This window comes from Arvicanthis niloticus, chromosome 18 (assembly GCF_011762505.2).
Source record: "Arvicanthis niloticus isolate mArvNil1 chromosome 18, mArvNil1.pat.X, whole genome shotgun sequence".
In the NCBI taxonomy this organism is placed as follows: Eukaryota; Metazoa; Chordata; class Mammalia; order Rodentia; family Muridae; genus Arvicanthis; species Arvicanthis niloticus.
The window spans coordinates 37,388,275-37,404,025 of record NC_047675.1 but is presented as its reverse complement, the minus strand read 5'-3'; the positions used below and the strand labels follow the sequence as shown (position 1 = coordinate 37,404,025).

General features: G+C 46.8%; 1 protein-coding gene across 1 annotated transcript in view; it reads left to right on the top strand.

Annotated features, from left to right (window-relative positions):
* Positions 1-397: 397 nt before the first annotated feature.
* Fa2h (fatty acid 2-hydroxylase) overlaps positions 398-15,751 on the top strand; it is a 52,104-nt gene continuing 36,750 nt past the window's right edge. The window contains exon 1 of the mRNA XM_034522513.2: positions 398-743. Coding sequence (XP_034378404.1) covers positions 474-743 — 270 coding nt within the window. The 5' untranslated portion in view covers positions 398-473. The remainder of the gene's footprint in view (positions 744-15,751) is intronic.

Sequence of the window (15,751 nt, the reverse complement as noted above, 5' to 3'; positions counted from 1 at the left end):
CCCCCCACCCCCGAGATTAGACCAGACCTCTGCCCTGGTGCCTCTTGTCCTTGGCGCCTCTTGAAACTGAAGAATTGAATACAGTTTATGTATTCAATTTAAGATGTGGTTCCTTAGATGTAGAAGTTCCGTGCCCGGCGAGGAAGTGGTCCTGAGAGTCCCCTTCAACCGGCTGTCATCCACCAGCAGCAGGGCACACCTGGTGGGCACGCCCTCTACCTGCCCAGGGCCACCTGGCGGGCCACGCTCAGCGCCTTGCGCTCGGGGCTCGGGTCCCTGCGGGCCAATGGGGAGGCGGCTCCGGCCACCAGCCGCGTCCCACCGAGTGGCCAATGGGAGCACGGCATGCAAATGAGCAGGTGCGGTGGCGGCCGGCCCGTTGCGGCTGCCCCGGCTCCCGAGATGTTAGAGGCGCGCTGGGCGGCCGCGGAGCAGACTGCCGGGCTCCGAGATCCGAGCTCCGCTCTCCCGCCATGGCCCCCGCTCCGCCCCCCGCCGCCTCCTTCACGCCCGCCGAGGTCCAGCGGCGCCTGGCGGCCGGTGCCTGCTGGGTCCGCCGCGGGGCCAGCCTCTACGACCTCACCGGTTTCGTGCGGCATCATCCGGGGGGCGAGCAGCTGCTGCTGGCGCGGGCTGGCCAGGACATCAGTGCCGACCTGGATGGGCCACCTCACAGACACTCGGACAACGCCCGCCGCTGGCTGGAGCAGTACTATGTGGGCGAACTGCGAGCGGACCCGCAGGTACCAGGCGGCCCCGGGCACACTCCGCTCCCTGACTCCCACCCCTCCCCCCAGTCCGCCACTTCAGAGAGCCCAGATCACCTGCCCTCTAGGAGAACATAAGGTGACAGCCGCCACCCTCACTTCCCTCCGTTTCCCCAGTTTCTCTCCAGGTAACAGGTCACTGGCAACCCTCCCCCTCTAGCTCCCCATTCCCCGTTCCTATCGCCAAGAGCTTGATCTTCCTCTTTCCAGCGCTACCCCCTGATCCTGGCTGCATCCTTCCAACAAGTCCCTTCTGTAGCCCCCTGCCTCCTGACAACTTCGGCTCCTGTTTCTGACTCCAGCCAGTACCATCCCCCTTTCTCTCTTCCTTTTCCTTTATCAGCCTTTCAGTGATTTCCTTTCTTGTTTCAATAATAGGTTCCTATGCTCACCTGGCCTCAGCTCCCCATCCCACCGTTCTCTTGGTTCAGGAGGCTTAAATCCAAAGCTCTGCTGTCCTAGCTTCAGGGACTCCTGTGGGTGGGTGGAGGACCTGGACAGAGTTGTATTGATTCTATCCTCCAGCCCCTGGTCTTATTTCCATCCTAAACAGTGCTGTGGGTTTGAAAGAGTGAAATAAAATACATGAGCAGGCTTGCTAAGGAGAAGTCGATACTGGTAACCCAGACTATGCTAAACTCGGTACTGCTGTGTGGTAGAGGCTCATCTTGGATATTACCTTCAACCCACCCTGGATGTTATTCTCATTTCAGGATGTGAAAAGGGGGCTCAGTGAAGTTCTGTAAATGTCTGAGGTCAAACAACTAGGTAGTACAAAAATCAAGCGTTTCTTACTCTGGAATCAAAGTCGTCTCCATCCCAAGGTTCCAAGGGTTAGGGACACAGTCCTTATCCAAGAGCTCTTGGTAGTCTCAGGTTAGAGCCAAGCTAGCTCCTTGTTCCCAAGCCTGGCAGTAAGACTGGTGACAGTAAGGCCATCATGATGAGGTGTGAAGCAATGGCTGTTCCTTGTTGCTCATTTTCTTTCAAGAGCTTTTAGAGGACATGCCATTCACGGTTCTAGGAGACACTTCTTATCCAGCTAATCTTTATTTCTTACTCAGTCACTTACTTAGTTCTTAAATGGGTTGATGACACCGTTCTAGGCACCAACAGACACTGAACAGAAAATGGTTACCATTTTCATGGAGTGAACATATTAATGGGAGGAGAGAGACCATACTACTGACACAGTCATTGTTTAATCACATCCATTAATATTTATAATGTTTGCATACTGAGTCCGGATGAAGATTTTGGAGAGCAGGTTCAGTAAGGGCTACCTTGAAGAAAGTGACATTTTCACCAACAGCTAATTGAAGACTGGGCTTAGCCAAAGTGGTAAGAAGAACATTCCAGACAGAGGAAAAGCATGTATTCAAAAAAAAAAAAAAAGTGTGACACAGTCAAGAGACAGAGATGGAACCAAGGTGACCAAGGCAGGCAAATGGGAAGAGGTGGGAGCTGGAATTCATTGGGATTTGATCACATGAGCCTCAAAGGCTGTGATTGGAGGCTTGACTTGTGAGGCCAAAGGGCTTAAGCTGGAGGGTGGTGCAGAAAGATTAGCATCTTTGGAAGAGTATCCTTGCTCCGGTGACAAGAAGGAGTGGAGGGAACTCCAGTGGACGTAAGGAGACCAGAGAAAAGGCAGCTGAACCACCATGACCAGAAGGGAAAGGAGATTTCATAATAGGAGATTTGAGAGATTTCATAAACTGTCCAGACTTGGCATTTCACTGCAGGATCTCAGAACAATATAGAGAGCTGGTGTTTAGTGTCAGATCTTGCTGAAGAACAGCTTACCCTCCACTGTGAGAAAAATTGCTTCAGAAATCAGCAAGCACTGGAGACTGCCAGGCCTGTGAGGGCACATGGGCCTGCCCTGTATTGTAACTGTGGCCTGCAGATGGAAGCCTGAGGGTGTGGCCTCTCTACTCAATACCCTTCTGAATGTCACTCCTTCCCCTGCTCTAGATTGCCCCACCTTCCTGCTTCACCAAACACCCGATGTTAGGCTTTGGTTTTGTTTCACCTTGCTCTGCCTGACCCCTAGGGTCAGAGAGAACTCAGAAGCAAATACCTGGTCTTTATCTCTTATACCCACAAGTCCCAATGTGGTTATGTTGGAAACATCCAGATTTCTGGGCCCCAATCTGAGGGTATAAAGAAAACTAAAATCTAAGAGTATCTGAGCCCACAGACCAGATCTGGCCAGCAGCTACTGTCACCTCCATTCCAGTTTCCTGTCACTCTGTTGGCAGAATTCAAATGTAGAAAGCAGTACACGATTCTCCTTATTTTAGCTTAGGTTTTTGGTTTGGTTTGGTTTGTGCCATACCTTGCTATATAGGTAGCGTGGTCAGGCTGGTCTCAAACTTGAGATCCCTCTGCTTGGGATTCACACGTGATGGGATCACAGGCATGTACTACTTACTTGGCAAGACTCTCTTTAAAATGAAGGAGACAGGTAGGTAGTCAAAGGAGAAATTGGGGGGCCAAGGTGTCCATTCAAATAGATGACTAGATAAGTCTTTTAACAACTTCCACATTATCCTCTCTACCTCCCTCCTCTCCTGCTGAACCAGGGGTACTGACACTCATGGAAGTTAAGAGCCCTCTCCTGATGTGTGAGGAGCAGAAAGAAAGTACTAAGAAGTAGCTCTGTTTCCCCTCCCCTAGGGACCCTTCTCCAGCCTGTGGTTAAGTGGGGGGCACTCTGTATCTTCTTCCATAAAGAAGGCCTACCCCACTTTTTCCCCTGTTCCCTACTTTGCCACACCCCTATGTACACACTTACACACACATTCACACTCACACAAAGGCACACACGGAGAACAAGTCCGACTTGTTTGAGCTAACATACTGTGGGGTAGGGGAGATGAAAGATCCATGGCTGATCAGGCAAGCTATCTCACTATCCCTGGCTGCCAGAGGTCAGTGGGATTAAGCTCCTTTGCCTGAGCATGGACAGAAGTGCTCTCCCACCTGTGGACATGAAGCCCCGTTTGTGAACACCACCTCAAAAATGAAGCAGGGCCAGTGGATGGCTCAGTGGGTGAGGGAACTTGCCACCAAACATAATAACCTACCAGAGTTGGATTCCTGGAATCTTACAGTGGAAGGAGAAAACTGACCCCTGTCTCTGACCTACCCCTGTGGACTCTGCACAGGCATATAATAAAGTCAATAATGTAAAGAGAGAAACAGGCAAGGAGGGATTTTATGTCTAAACCTCCTTCCAAGACCATAGGTGTTATGTTCCCTAGACTTTGGTCACCCATGAATCACTGACAGACACCACCTGAGTTGTTTATGTTGGATAGTCATCTCTAGATAGACTCACCTTTTATTTTAGCATTTACTAACCGTAGGTGATAATACCAATGGAATCATGAGTCTTTTTTGTTTCGCTTCTGTGTTTGTTTTTTTTTTTGATACCTGGTCTTTCGGTGTAGTCCTGGCTGGCCTGAAACTCAATGTGCAGAACGGTCCAGCCTCAGATTCACAGAGATCCACTTGCCTTTGCCGCCAAGGCTCTGGTATTAAAGATGTGCTTCACCACACCCAGCCTTATATTTACTTTTTAAATAAATATAAAATCGGGGGGTGGGGGGGGAGGGCAGGTATCATGTGGCCCAGCCTGGCCTCAGATTCACTATGTAGTAGAGGATGACCATGAACTTCTGGTCTCCCCACTTCCACCACCCAGGTGCTGAAATTACAGACATGTGCCACCATGCTCTGTTTATGTGCATGCTAGACAGACAGTACACCGAGCTCTATTCCCAGCCCCAAACTTAAAATGAGAAAAATTGTCTCTTGTACCTCCTAGAACCGTCATGGGTACCCCTTGGACCACACTGTAGGAAACAAGACTCCTTAAACCTAGCATTCAGTGGGATAGCTCTTGAGACCAGTGAAAGAGATGAAATTGTGTGTAGAAAAAAATGTACATGTTTTTCTGGTGAGAGTTACAGCTTTCAGCACAGCCCACATCAGGTCCTTTGCAAACCACAAATCTGACACCAAGAGGACAATGTCAGAAAGAGACCTGTAGTTTCCCTACATTGTATCACAGATCTGGAGAGTTCTTACCCATGAACTGGGGAGACCTGAGCTATTTGCGTGAGAATATTCCAGGCAGGATAAACTACTCTCCAGACTGTGGCGCTGAGGTAGGCATATGTCTGAAGGACTTGGGGCCATATCACAGTCACACAGGATGTGTCTCTGAGTAGTTAAGAATGCCACAGTTCTTGCAACCTGTGGTTCTGCTGGGCTTTGTAATATAGGCTTAGAGTTTCAGGGTCTGAGTGATTAAATGGGAATAGAATCTAAATGCAGGAAGCCTTGGGGTCCCCTCCCTTCTGTACAGCCTTGGGACACCTCCAGCAACATCCTACTTGGAAATCTGAGCTGAAACCTGGGAGAGCTGGTAATCTCTCTCCAGTTGGGTCCTGGGGTGGAGACAAGAAGTTAGCTTGCTGAAATCTACCGTTAAGAGCTGTCTGGCCCAGTAAAAGTTACCAACCTTTCTTTTTTTTTTTTTTTTTTTTTTTTTTTTTAAGATTTATTTATTTTATATGAGTACACTATAGCTCTCTTCAGACAACCAGAAGAGGGCATCAGATCCCATTACAGAGGGTTGTGAGCCACCACATGGTTGCTGGGAATTGAACTCAGGACCTCTGGAGGAGCAGTCAGTGCTCTTAACCGCTGAGCCATCTCTCCAGCTCACCAACCTTTCCTAACTGTTCTGGCCTACTGTAACATCCTGGAGGATGAAACCAGAGCCAGGCAGTAGCACATCTGTAGACCCAGCCACTGATTCCACACACAGATCCTGAGAGTGCTTGCTGGTGTCACTTCAAATTGGATTTGAGAGCAAGAATTGAGGAAGAAGATCAGAACTGGAACTCTCGGGAGTCCTAGAAACACACGAGAGTTGTTTCCTTGGGAAACAAACATTTGCCAGGAAATACCCCAAACCAATGCCCAAGTGGCACCTGTCATCCTTGCTGGCCTTGCTGTTTGGCGTCTCACCTCCCTAGTATGACAGAGTGTTAACTCACATGTAGTTTTTTTTTTTTTTAGACAATTAGCATGTTTCCCCATTGTCTCTACAACCTACCTTGCTGTTGAAGCAGCCTTTGCCAGAGTCTTCTGAGCCTTCAATCCCCTAGCTCTGGTAGTTGGTTCTCACCCTCTCTTTGCTGGCCTGGCTGCGGTTTTGAGGCTGACCCCTGCTGGGGCCTCGCTACTCTTCCTCACTTGGACACCTGATCCTTTTGGTTTTCTGCCTGAATTTGTCTTCTATCGCTATTGTAACAAAATGCCACAGACGGAGATTTAAAGCAACACGGATGTATCCTCTTACCTTTCTGGAGGTCAGAGGTGGGACATGAGTAGACAGGGCAGCATTCTTTCTCGTTCTAGAGGCCCCTGTCTTGCCTTTTCAGCCTTCCAGGGAAACCCTGTGTTCCCCGAGTGACCACTAACAAGTGTCTGACTCAGCTCCGTCACCACATTCCCAACTCTGACTCTCCTGTCTCAATCTACCACTCACAAATGCTTTTTAGGGTGATATTGGGCACACCCAGATAATCCTAGATAATCCGCCCAATTCAAGATTCTTAACTGACACCTGCAAAGTCTTTTTGACAAGTTAGGTAACAAAGTCACAGGCTTCAGGTCCTGGGATACAGATTCTGGGAGGAGAGGACATCATTCTGCCTACTGTGCCCCTTGGTCACCACCTCTGAGTCTCTGTTGCTGCCTTCTCTTGCTTTGCCTCTGCCAGCAAAGTGGAAAAGGCTGAAGACAACCTGGGGTCTTCAACCCAGTGGGTTTCAGCAAGCCAACTTCTCATCCCCACTCCACGGTGGAAGTGGAGGTTACCAGCTCTCCAAGGTTTCAGCTCAGACCTCCACGTTCTGTTGTGCTGGAGATGTTTCAGGGCTTTCTAGTACAGAGGGGACCCCCAGGCTTTCTGCAAGTGCCTTTTAACCCAGGCTGCAACCCAGAGGAAGATGCAGGGCTCTTCCAAAGCCTGCAATGACCCTTTGCCTCCTCCCAGCCAAGGGCACCTTTCAGAGGTGTCTCTGTCCTGACATCTATCACGACCCAATGCTTTTTTTCTTTCCCTGCCTCTGAGTTTCCCCTGAAAGGCACCATGCTCTCTGCCCGGTGGTTTCCTTCACTCGATATCTCCCCTGGGGATACTCAGTGCTCCCATCTCTAACCACAGCTAATCTCTGGTGCTTGCTCTGACCTAGAAGGTCCGAGTTGAAGGGAGAAATGATGAGTGATAGCAAGTAGAGAAGTAGGAGTCTTGACAGATGACATGCTGGTCCTCAGTGTCCTTTCTAGACAATCTCCCCTACTAAGGTCCTACTTTGGCCAGCGTCCCGTCATGCTCAGTACTGCAGCAGGCTCCCAGGCAGGTCACTTCAGTGACCCCCATTGTCTGTGATACTTTCAAATGAGAACTTATGCTGAGGCAGTCTTCATTGTTGTCCTCTGGATGACTCAAGGGTTTTGTCTTGCGTAGATTCTCTTATCTCTTTCTCTATAACATCCCCTTTCCTCCTCTCAAACCCTAACAGCATTTTACCTAGACCCACTTCACAGCCTTTACAACGTTCTTCTCTCAAGGTTTCTTGACTACCCACCTTGTCTTCTCTCTTGTCTATGGAACTGTGAGCTCTCTGAGGCCGGCACTTGTCTAACTCACCTGGGTTTCATTAGGATGCCCCAGTTCTTGCCAACAGGGACTAAGAGAGGATCTGAACAAGCCAATGAATGGGCTGCTTCGAAAACTGGGCTGGGTGCATCATTAAAAAGATAATTCAAAAATTAAAATGTATGAAAAATATCTCCTGTTTATTAGCCAATCAGGTTGGAGATAGGAGGCGGGATTAGTGAGTCAATTATTTCTGCCTTTGCCCTCCATGTGCTTCAGCCAGAACAACTGGAACTTACTCCTTACCTAGACACTACTGTTCACTTCTCCTTGGACTTCTTGCAAGGGATAAAAGTGAAGTTGACCACAGGAAATAGCAGTAGAGCTGGCAGGATGCACACATGTAATCCTGTGCTTGGGAAACTAACACAGGAGGCCAGTGTTGAAGGCCAGCGTTGGCTATGTAGATTGACCGTATTTCAATGAGGAAAAAAAAACCCAAACTTTCCAACAACAATCAATCAATTCTAGTTGTAGTGTTATGAGCTATAATCCCAGCACTTTGGAGGCAGAGGCAGAAAATCTGCCACAAGTTCAAGGCTAGGGAAAGCAATTAGGATACCACTTTGCTTGTAGGGTATGACTGGTCCCCCAGTGGCTCTTAAAGCCTGGATGAAATGCATAGGTGTGACACAGGTTCCCTGTATTTCTATTTACCTCTTCTGATGACTTGCCATGCAAATTTCTCTAGGGCATGCAGTCTCAAGGGGGTCTTCTCTCTCTCCCTCTCCCTCTCCCTCTCCCTCTCCCTCTCCCTCTCCCTCTCCCTCTCCCTCTCCCTCTCCCTCTCCCTCTCCCTCTCCCTCTCCCTCTCCCTCTCCCTCTCCCTCTCCCTCTCCCTCTCCCTCTCCCTCTCCCTTTCCCTTTCCCCCCCTCTCTGTGTATGCATATGTGTCTCTGTCTTCCCCCTGTCTATGAGATTTACTTGTATCTTTTATGTATGAGTGTTTTGTCTAAATCATATGTATGTGCATATGTACTATATGTGTGCCTGGTGCCCACAGAGGTCAGAAGAAGGTATCAGATTCCCTGGGACTGGAGTTACAGCCATGCCATGTGTGTGGTAGGAATTGATCCCAGGTCCTCTGCAAGAGCAGCCACTGCTGAACTGTCTTCCAGGCACCAGGAAGTGGCTCTCAATCTTCTCTAACTGGTACCCATCTAAGTTGGGCAGACAACTTTATCACTCTCCCTACCTTTTCTTCCCTGCAATAGAAAAAGTACTGTCAGTAATAAAAAGGGAACATGGACGACAAGCTAAGTCCAATGCTCAAAGCACTTGAAAAGCTTATGACTGAAAAATACGAAGCCCAGACTTGGTGTTTTATACTGAGGATAAATTTCCCAGTGCATAATTACAGGAATACTTTGGTTTCCTATTTTGAGAATATATCATGTGATATTTAAATAGTCGTATCAGAGAAATCTATTTCAAGGGGAGATTTGCTTTGATATATTTGAACTACAGTGTATACAGGAGACCCCAACATTCTGTTATAGGGACGCTAGTAGAAATCCCATTGTTATAAGTATATTTGGTTATGTAGAGTGAGCCAGACAGTTGACAATATATCTGGTTGATAATTATCTAAGTGAATTAGTCATAATTTCTTCTTGCACAGGAAGAGGAGGTAGGATTCTGTTTTCTGTATTCTTCTCGGTCTGGTAGGACTCTTCAATGTTGCTCAATATTGCATGATACGGAAGTTTCCTAATGGAAAAGGAGTCAGAGTTGTGGGGGAGGGCGGTGCAGATATTTCTTTAAATGTCTAGTTTTAGTTTATGAATTCAAATAATACAACCCCCTTACTTGTTCTGTGGTGGCCCCTGTTCCTATGTAATCATGAAAATATAGGACTGGGATGTGTCTCAGTTTGTAGAGTACTTTGCCTAGCATGCAGGAGGAACTAGGTTTGATTATTGGCACCCATAAGCCCAGCATGGTGGTGCATGCCTATAATTCTAGCACTGCAAACAGTGAGGAGGTAGAGGCAGGAGGATCACACACACACACACACACACACACACACACACACGGAATTTGAAGTTAGCCTCAAACATGATCTACTAAGATTCTGCAAAAATAGAAATAAAGGAAAGGAAGAAGGAAGGAAGGAAGGAAGGAAGGAAGGAAGGAAGGAAGGAAGGAAGGAAAGAAGGAAGGAAGGAAATGAGAAAAAATGTCTATGACTTAGGCCATTATTTACTCATGAATATCAAAAACTTTGGGGGGTTTTGTCATTGTAATTGGTGTTTGTTTTTGTCTTAGTTAAGGTTTTCCTGCTGTGAACAGACACCATGACCAAGGCAACTCTTAAATGGACAATGTTTAATTGGGGCTGGCTTACAGGTTCAGAGGTTCAATCCATTATCATTAAGGCGAGAGCATGGCAGCATCCAGGCAGACATGGTGCAGGCAGAGCTGAGAGTTCTATGTCTTCATCTGAAGGCTGCTAGCAGAATACTGGTTTCCAGGCAGCTAGGATGGGGGTCTTAAAGCCCACACCCACAGTGACACACCTACTCCAACAAGGCCACACTTACTCCAACAGGGCCACACCTAGTAGTGCCACTCCCTGGGCTGAACATATACAAACCATCACAGTTTTTAAAGTTTTTTTTGAGACAGTGTCCATATTGCTAAGTCTCACCTTGAACTCCTGACCCTCTGGCTCTCACCTGCCAAGTGCTGATGCTACAGTTGTCCTAAGTTACCATACATGGATCCCCTGTTTGTTTTGTTTCTGTTTTAGGGGACAGAATCTTGCCTTATAGCCCAAAGTAAGCTCAAACTCAAGATCCTTCTGCCTCAGTTCTTCATGGGTTGGGATTACAAGCACGTGATGCCACATCCTGATTACTAAATTATTGCAAGGCCTGCACTCTGAAACTCCCTACATTGGAATAAATGTGGTTTCTCTGATCTCATTATTGTCCCAGGTCAGGGTGAATGCCAGATCAACCTGGCTTCTTGAATGTTCTCTTTTGACCCTGGCGAGTCCTTGGAAATGCCAAGTTTAAACATGATATGATACAAGGTGCCATTACAAAACAAACAAAGCCTCAGCTGGTTCTTGGATCTAAGTAGAAGAGACTTTTAGTTTAAGGATATAAAGGTCAAAGTTAGTCTTTCTTAAATGAAGACCAGTATTTCACAGTCAATAGAGTGAGGGGTGGGGACTGGCTATCCGTTAAAACAGGGAAAGGACATTAGAATCAACATAGGTAATGTCTCAGAAATGCAGTAGCAAGCAATGGGTCAAAGTTCATATCTGGCTCTGCTCTGAGCACTTCCCAGCGGGGCTAGGTCTCAAGTACATCTGAGGACCAAGGGCCTCCCCTGGTCCCCTGATAAACAGGTTGGGGTCTTTCAGAGGTCTCAGCTTCCAATTAACTCTTACTATTAATAAGCCTGGGTGTGCCAGGTCCTCATTTGCACTGGACTTGTGAGTTCTCTTTACCCTCACTGACATAGTGAAACGTCCTCTATTTTGACACTGATTTTTTTTCCAACCTCACTTTGCATTTTGTTACATCACCTATAGTCTGATAATAGCAGTCTCCAACCATTAGCGATGGGACACTTTGCCCATGGCCTGGGAAAAGTCAGTGATCGAGCAGGACCTGGGGTAGTGTTGATCATCAGCTTGATGGGATCTGAACTCAGCTAGGAGGTAAGCCTCCAAGAATTCGTATGAGGGATTGTTTAGCTTAGGTTAGCTTCTGGACATAACTGTAATGGATTATCTTGATTAGACTGATGGGGTTGCTCTCTGGGCTTGGATCCAAGGCTGCATAGAACAAGGAAGCTAGCTGACAATGGGATTTGATCAGTCTCTCTAATCCTGACTGTGGTGTGGATGCAATTTAGCTAGCTATTTCAACTCCTTGACTTTCCTGCCATGATGGGCTGTACCCTCAAATTGTGAACCAGAATAAAGCCTTCCCATTCTTACATTGTGTTCATCTGGATATCTTATCACAGCAACAGAAAAGTAAGTGATACAGAGGCTAAACTCTATGTCATCAGCTAGTGGGTAGTTTCATGCCAAGATGGTTTTGCTGCATTTTGTGACTAGAGTCTTTAGGACTTAGGTAGAATACCTGGATGCCAGTAATCTGTACAGAACTAACAGTAAGATGACTTAAGTTCATTTGGCAATATGTATTTTTAAAAATATTTATCATAGATTTTCTTTTTAATTTTTTTGAGAGAGAGAGGGAGAGGGAGGAAAAGGGAGGAAGGGCAGGAGGGAAGGAAAAAGAGAGAAAGAGGGAGAGGGAGAAAGAGAGAGAGATGATGTGCACCATATGCATGCAGGAACCCTCAGAGGCCAGAGGAGGGCATCAGATTGCCTGGAACTGGATTTACAGAGGATTGTTGAGCCACAATGTGGGTTCTGGGAACTGAATCTTGGTCATCTGCAAAAGTAGCCAGTGCTCTTAACCACTGGGTCATCTCCCCAGTCTAATCAGTCCTTCCTTCCTTCTTTTCTTTTCTTTGAGACAGGGTTTCTCTATGTATCCTTGGCTGTCCTGGAACTCACTCTTTCGAGCAGGCTGACTTCAGAGAGCGTTGGGATTAAAAAGACGTGACACTACACCTGGCTCTAATGTCTATTTGAACCCTTAAAGTAGATAAATTGTTCAGCTCAGAGAGATCCAACGTTGAGGGTACATGAATGGTGTTAACCATTAACTTACTGGGGACAACTGTGCATGACATTAAGCCAATGGGGAGCACAAAATTTCTTTTTGAGTAAGGTGGGATGATTTAGGGTCCCTCTTATCCTTCTGCCTGGGCTTCTTCAAGACCTTCTGAAGACAGGAAGAGGATTCTTAGATTGATTCTGTTTGCTCTCTGGATCTCATAAACACAGGCCTGTGGAACGTGCCCTGTGTGAGGGAGGTCTCCAGTCCAGAGCAGGGACTCCTTCCCCTGACATATGCCCCATTCTCTGTATGCTCAGTTACTGATTAATCAGCAGCTTGGACACTCCAGTCTCCTGACAGCTGTGCCTCTATAGAATGGGAGTTGGGAGGTCAAAATGTAATATGGGGAGATGTGTTGGATTAAAAGGTGCACCTGGAGCCACAGGGACTTGAGCACCCTTGTTTGCTACAGCTGTACCCTGGATTTTGTGATTTAGATCACTTTAGTTTAACTAGGCTGGCAAAGTTTGGTCTCCCTTTATTTCTTCTTTCCTTTTTCCTTTATTCTCTTCTTTCTGAGGACTCAACATGTAGCCCAGGATACCCTCAAACTCTCTTACATAGCCGAGGCTCTAGTCCTGATTTTTCAGCCTCCGTCTCCCAAGTGCTAGGACTGAAGGCATCTATGACCACTCCTGATGGTAGAACTCGCTTTATGGACATTATGGACTGTGAAACATCCCCTGGCTGTGGGGAAGAAGTGAAATAATAGTGATTTATGGCCCCCAGAATGCTAAGGCAGCATGCTCAACTTGTGGGTCATAACCCCTTTGGGAAGTCACATGTCAGATATCCTGCATATCAGCTGTTTACATTATGAGTCATAACAGCAGCAAAATTACAGCTATGAAGTAGCAATGAAAATAATTTTATGGTTGGGGGTCACCAAAACATGAGGAACTGTATTAAAGGGTTGCAGCATCAGGAAGGTTGAGAATCGATGCTCTAAAGGGGCCCGATGTTCTGACAGTGCATTCAATGTTCTTGAAGGTCCCTGGTGTCTGGCCCAAGCTGCAATAGAGAGGAGGAGCACCCAGGGAGTTGGACAGTTCTTGCCTCTGTTGAATGAGGTTGCTAGGCCAAAGAGGTGGCTGATTAGTTACGGCTGCTTTGTCATGTATGTCTCCAGGGGACTGTTCAGGATCAGATGACTTTCCCAGGCCTTGCCTCCTTCCCAGAGATTTACCACCGGGTCCAAACATGCTGTGTCCTCACCTGTGCCTGGCTGCCCTAGAGAGAATGCTTAGGTGAATACTTCTAAAACCTGGGAACCATAGGATAAACCTTAGCATTGGGTTGTCCCCTATAATAATGTAAGGCCAGTGTGGGTTATCTCAGCGAGTGCTAGCCTACTCTGGGATTATCTCTGGAATGCCAAGCTGGCCCAAGGAATCTTCCAAGTCTCTTCTGAGTTTTCCTTGCCCACCATATACTCTAGGAACATTGCTGAAGTCTCTGTTGATGAGACACTGGAGCTCAAGCAGGCTTAAGAGCCAAGCCATTAGCAGGAAGGGCCTTCTTCCACCAGGCCTGAACTCAACCCCACGGGAAGTTTAATATGCATCAATTGGAGCTACTCCTGGTTAGCCAACCCAAAAGTACATCTCAGCAGTCAGACTCAATCTGTCAGTATCTGACCTGGGGAGAGGGGAAGAGACATGTGTCATTCATGTAGCACATGGAGTTAATATGTGTGCCCTTAGAGAGTAAAGACTGGTAGAAACTAATGAGGTCTAGGGATATGGCTCAGCTGGTCGAGTGCTTGCCTAGCATGCACAAGATTTTATCCCCAGTACTGAATCAATTAGGTGGCTACACAGAGTGTAGAAGCAGGAGAATCGGAAGAAGTTCAAGGTTATTGTTAGCTACATAGGAAGTTTGAGGCCAGCCTGAGCAACATGAGACCTGGCTCGAAACAAAAGGAAGAGAAAGAAAGGGATGGAAGGAAGAAGAAAGTGAGGAGGGAGAGAAGGAGAAGGAAAGGGGGAGGGAGGAAAGGAAGGAGGGAGAGAGAAGAGGAGGAGGAGGAGGAGGAGGAAGAAGAAGGGGAAGGGGAGGGAGAGGGGGAAGGAGAAAGAGAAGAAGGACAAGAAGAAAGTTAGTTCTGAACCACCCCTAGTCCCACCTTTTCTGAGTGACTTTTTATGCCAAAATATGGGTATAGTAGATACTGAGGGCCTGGTGATGGATCAAGAGAGAACCTTCCAGATGCAGGGAAGAGGAATGTAGTTTGATGGGTAAAAAAAGGCAGAGACAAACATGAACTTGTGTTCAGAGGCAGGCGGCCTTAGTAACCGCAGCATTTGCCACCTGGCTTTGATCCTTACATGTAGCCAACACTTGTGGGCTTCAAGAAGGCCCCCATGGAATGTTCTAGGTGCAGGATATTGAACTCACTGAAAAGACAAGGAAGGAGCTTGGTCCCTGGATGCACCAAGTCCACCATATCCCAGACCACTGGTTTCATGTTTCACTAGATACTGATCAAAACTCACTAAAGGCTTTTCATTAGAGTTGATTCTCGGAGGTTCATCCATCATGTTTGCAAGCATTCAGTTTGTTCAAAGGTGACATAGTACCTTTTAAAAGTTAAAATTACACTTTATTTTTAGTCTCTTAATTCATTTGTTATTTTCTGTGTATGAGTGGTTTGTTTATATGTGTGACTGTGTACCATGTACATGTCTGGCACCAGTGGAAACCAGAAGAGGGCATCAGATCCCCTGGGACTGGAGTTACAGACAGTGATGTGCCTCCATGTGAGTGTTTGGAATCGAACCTGAGTCCTCTGGACCACTGAACAATCTCTACAGCCCCTACGTGTGTGTGTGTGTGTGTGTGTGTGTGTGTGTGTGTGTGCGTGCGTGCGTGCGTGCCTGGGTATGTGTGTGTGTTCAAATAAATGGCCTTGTGTGCACACTAAACAGACATTCTATCTCTGAGCTGCATCCCCAAACTTTACGTCAATGAAAATGCTGTCCAAAAATCTGCCAGTTTCCTCATGTTTCTGCCAAGGACATGTGGTATTGTTTTGTTTAAATTCTGTACTAATAGCTGAAGAAAAGTATTGCTTATATTTTGGCTTATAGAAAATATGAGGAGGTCAAAATATTTTCACATTATACATCTGTCTATATGTATTCAAAAAATGCCTTTTATACCTTCTTCCTATTTTTTTATTAAATAGTTGCTCTTTTTCTTTTTAAAAATTCCACTCGTTTATTCAGTGCACGAGTGTGTGTCCTGTGTCAGTCAGAGGACAACTCCTGGGATTTAGTTCTCTTCTTTCACTTGAGCCCCAGGGATCAAACTCAGATCCTCAGGCTTGGTGGCGAGTGCTGCATTCACTGAGACATCTCCCTGCCCATCTGCTCTTCTTGGATCGATTAGCACTCCTTAGAAATAAGAGATGTCAGTGCAGTTCCAGCCATCTCTGCTACCGTTCTCATTCTGCTTTTCATTTGTATTTGGTTAATTCAGTGCGTTTCCTTTTCTATAAGAAGTTTTGACATTTTCTTTAACGAAA